This window comes from Limanda limanda, chromosome 18, assembly GCF_963576545.1.
Source record: "Limanda limanda chromosome 18, fLimLim1.1, whole genome shotgun sequence".
In the NCBI taxonomy this organism is placed as follows: domain Eukaryota; kingdom Metazoa; phylum Chordata; class Actinopteri; order Pleuronectiformes; family Pleuronectidae; genus Limanda; species Limanda limanda.
In genome coordinates this window covers 327,501-330,000 of record NC_083653.1, presented here as the reverse complement: position 1 = coordinate 330,000, position 2,500 = coordinate 327,501, and the positions used below count along the sequence as shown (strand labels likewise).

Here is a 2,500-nt window from a genome sequence, read left to right as displayed (position 1 = left end):
CACACAGACACACACACACACTCACAGACACACACACTCACAGACACACACACTCACACACACTCACAGACACAGACACACACACTCACAGTCACATTTTAAAGGAACATTCCAACATGGAGATTGTTATTTTGTTGTTTATTGTAAGCTAATGGTTTCCCTTTGATTCCAGTCTTTGTGCTAAGCTAACGGCCTCACACAGGTGAAACAGAGTTTATTAAACGTTGGACTGTTCCTTTAACTCTCTGAGCGTTAGGTAAAGGTCAGAGGTCAGGAGGAGTCATGCTGGCACAGTGAAGATCCTTTCAGCCAATCAGACGAGCTCAATATCCAAACGTCTGTTTTATGGCCTGGAAGTAGAACCTGGCCCAGCCCTCCCTGGTGGAGTCCTCCTCCCCTGCAGGAACTCCTCGGCACTGCATCCGGAGCCGGGTCTCGTGTCCTCGCTCGTCCAGCTGCAGACGGACGGAGGCGTAGTGCTCTGTGGGGGGGGGGTCAGAGGTCAGGCTGTCTCTAAACACAGAAAGACATGAAGAAGAGGGGGACATACCACTGGGCCACGTCCTGAACCGCCACCTCATCTCGATCCTCTGGTCCGGAACCTGGGGGAGGGAGCAGCACTGTGGTTACCGTGGTGATCTCCGAACCTTCTGACCTCGGATTGGCTGAGCAGCCGTCCACTCACCAGCTTTGTAAACTCTCCACTGACGCTGCCGTCCAACAGCAGGAACCTGCCGCCATGACGACCATCGACCACGGCCGCCGAGCGCGTGAACACCTGAACAAACTGTGCACACGTGGTGTTAGTCTGTCCTGGTGGGACGTGGTGTTAGTCTGTCCTGGTGGGACGTGGTGTTAGTCTGTCCTGGTGGGACGTGGTGTTAGTCTGTCCTGGTGGGACGTGGTGTTAGTCTGTCCTGGTGGGACGTGGTGTTAGTCTGTCCTGGTGGGACGTGGTGTTAGTCTGTCCTGGTGGGACGTGGTGTTAGTCTGTCCTGGTGGGACGTGGTGTTAGTCTGTCCTGGTGGGACGTGGTGTTAGTCTGTCCTGGTGGGACGTGGTGTTAGTCTGTCCTGGTGGGACGTGGTGTTAGTCTGTCCTGGTGGGACGTGGTGTTAGTCTGTCCTGGTGGGACGTGGTGTTAGTCTGTCCTGGTGGGACGTGGTGTTAGTCTGTCCTGGTGGGACGTGGTGTTAGTCTGTCCTGGTGGGACGTGGTGTTAGTCTGTCCTGGTGGGACGTGGTGTTAGTCTGTCCTGGTGGGACGTGGTGTTAGTCTGTCCTGGTGGGACGTGGTGTTAGTCTGTCCTGGTGGGACGTGGTGTTAGTCTGTCCTGGTGGGACGTGGTGTTAGTCTGTCCTGGTGGGACGTGGTGTTAGTCTGTCCTGGTGGGACGTGGTGTTAGTCTGTCCTGGTGGGAGGTGGTTTTGGTTAGTCCTGGTTAGATGTGGTTTTGGTTAGTCCTGGTGGGACGTGGTGTTAGTCTGTCCTGGTGGGACGTGGTTTTAGTCTATCCTGGTGGGAGGTGGTTTTGGTTAGTCCTGGTTAGATGTGGTTTTGGTTAGTCCTGGTGGGACGTTGTGTTAGTCTGTCCTCGTGGGACGTGGTTTTAGTCTGTCCTGGTGGGACGTGGTTTTAGTCTGTCCTGGTGGGACGTGGTTTTGGTTAGTCCTGGTTAGATGTGGTTTTGGTTAGTCCTGGTGGGACGTGGTTTTAGTCTGTCCTGGTTAGATGTGGTTTTGTTAGTCCTGGTGGGACGTGGTTTTAGTCTGTCCTGGTTAGATGTGGTTTGGTTAGTCCTGGTGGGACGTGGTTTTTGTTAGTCCTGGTTAGATGTGGTTTTGTTAGTCCTGGTTAGATGTGGTTTTGTTAGTCCTGGTGGGACGTGGTTTTAGTCTGTCCTGGTTAGATGTGGTTTTGTTAGTCCTGGTGGGACGTGGTTTTAGTCTGTCCTGGTTAGATGTGGTTTTGTTAGTCCTGGTGGGACATGGTTTTGGTTAGTCCTGGTGGGACGTGGTTTTAGTCTGTCCTGGTTAGATGTGGTTTTGGTTAGTCCTGGTGGGACGTGGTTTTTGTTAGTCCTGGTTAGATGTGGTTTTGTTAGTCCTGGTTAGATGTGGTTTTGTTAGTCCTGGTTAGATGTGGTTTGGTTAGTCCTGGTTAGATGTGGTTTGGTTAGTCCTGGTGGGACGTGGTTTTGGTTAGTCCTGGTTAGATGTGGTTTTGTTAGTCCTGGTTAGATGTGGTTTGGTTAGTCCTGGTGGGACGTGGTTTTAGTCTGTCCTGGTTAGATGTGGTTTTGTTAGTCCTGGTTAGATGTGGTTTGGTTAGTCCTGGTGGGACGTGGTTTTGGTTAGTCCTGGTTGTGTACCTCCTGGTTGATGAAGGTCCTGTAGAGCTCGTCAGGTGAAGTCTGGAAGGTTTCGTTCAGGTTAAAGTTGGACGTCAGGATACGTTGACCTGTGGGACAGGGGGCGGAGCTAGAAGAACACATGGAGGC

General features: G+C 52.4%; 1 protein-coding gene across 1 annotated transcript in view; it reads right to left on the bottom strand.

Moving 5' to 3' along the window:
* Positions 1-119: 119 nt before the first annotated feature.
* Positions 120-2,500, bottom strand: part of LOC133024366 (activator of 90 kDa heat shock protein ATPase homolog 1-like) — a 4,193-nt gene continuing 1,812 nt past the window's right edge. Inside the window, exons 6-9 of the mRNA XM_061091437.1 lie at positions 2,372-2,500; positions 686-787; positions 551-602; positions 120-481 (exon numbers count right to left, since the gene is read on the bottom strand). The exon at positions 2,372-2,500 is cut by the window's right edge and continues 9 nt beyond it. Of these exons, the coding sequence (XP_060947420.1) occupies positions 324-481; positions 551-602; positions 686-787; positions 2,372-2,500 (441 nt within the window). The 3' untranslated portion in view covers positions 120-323. The remainder of the gene's footprint in view (positions 482-550; positions 603-685; positions 788-2,371) is intronic.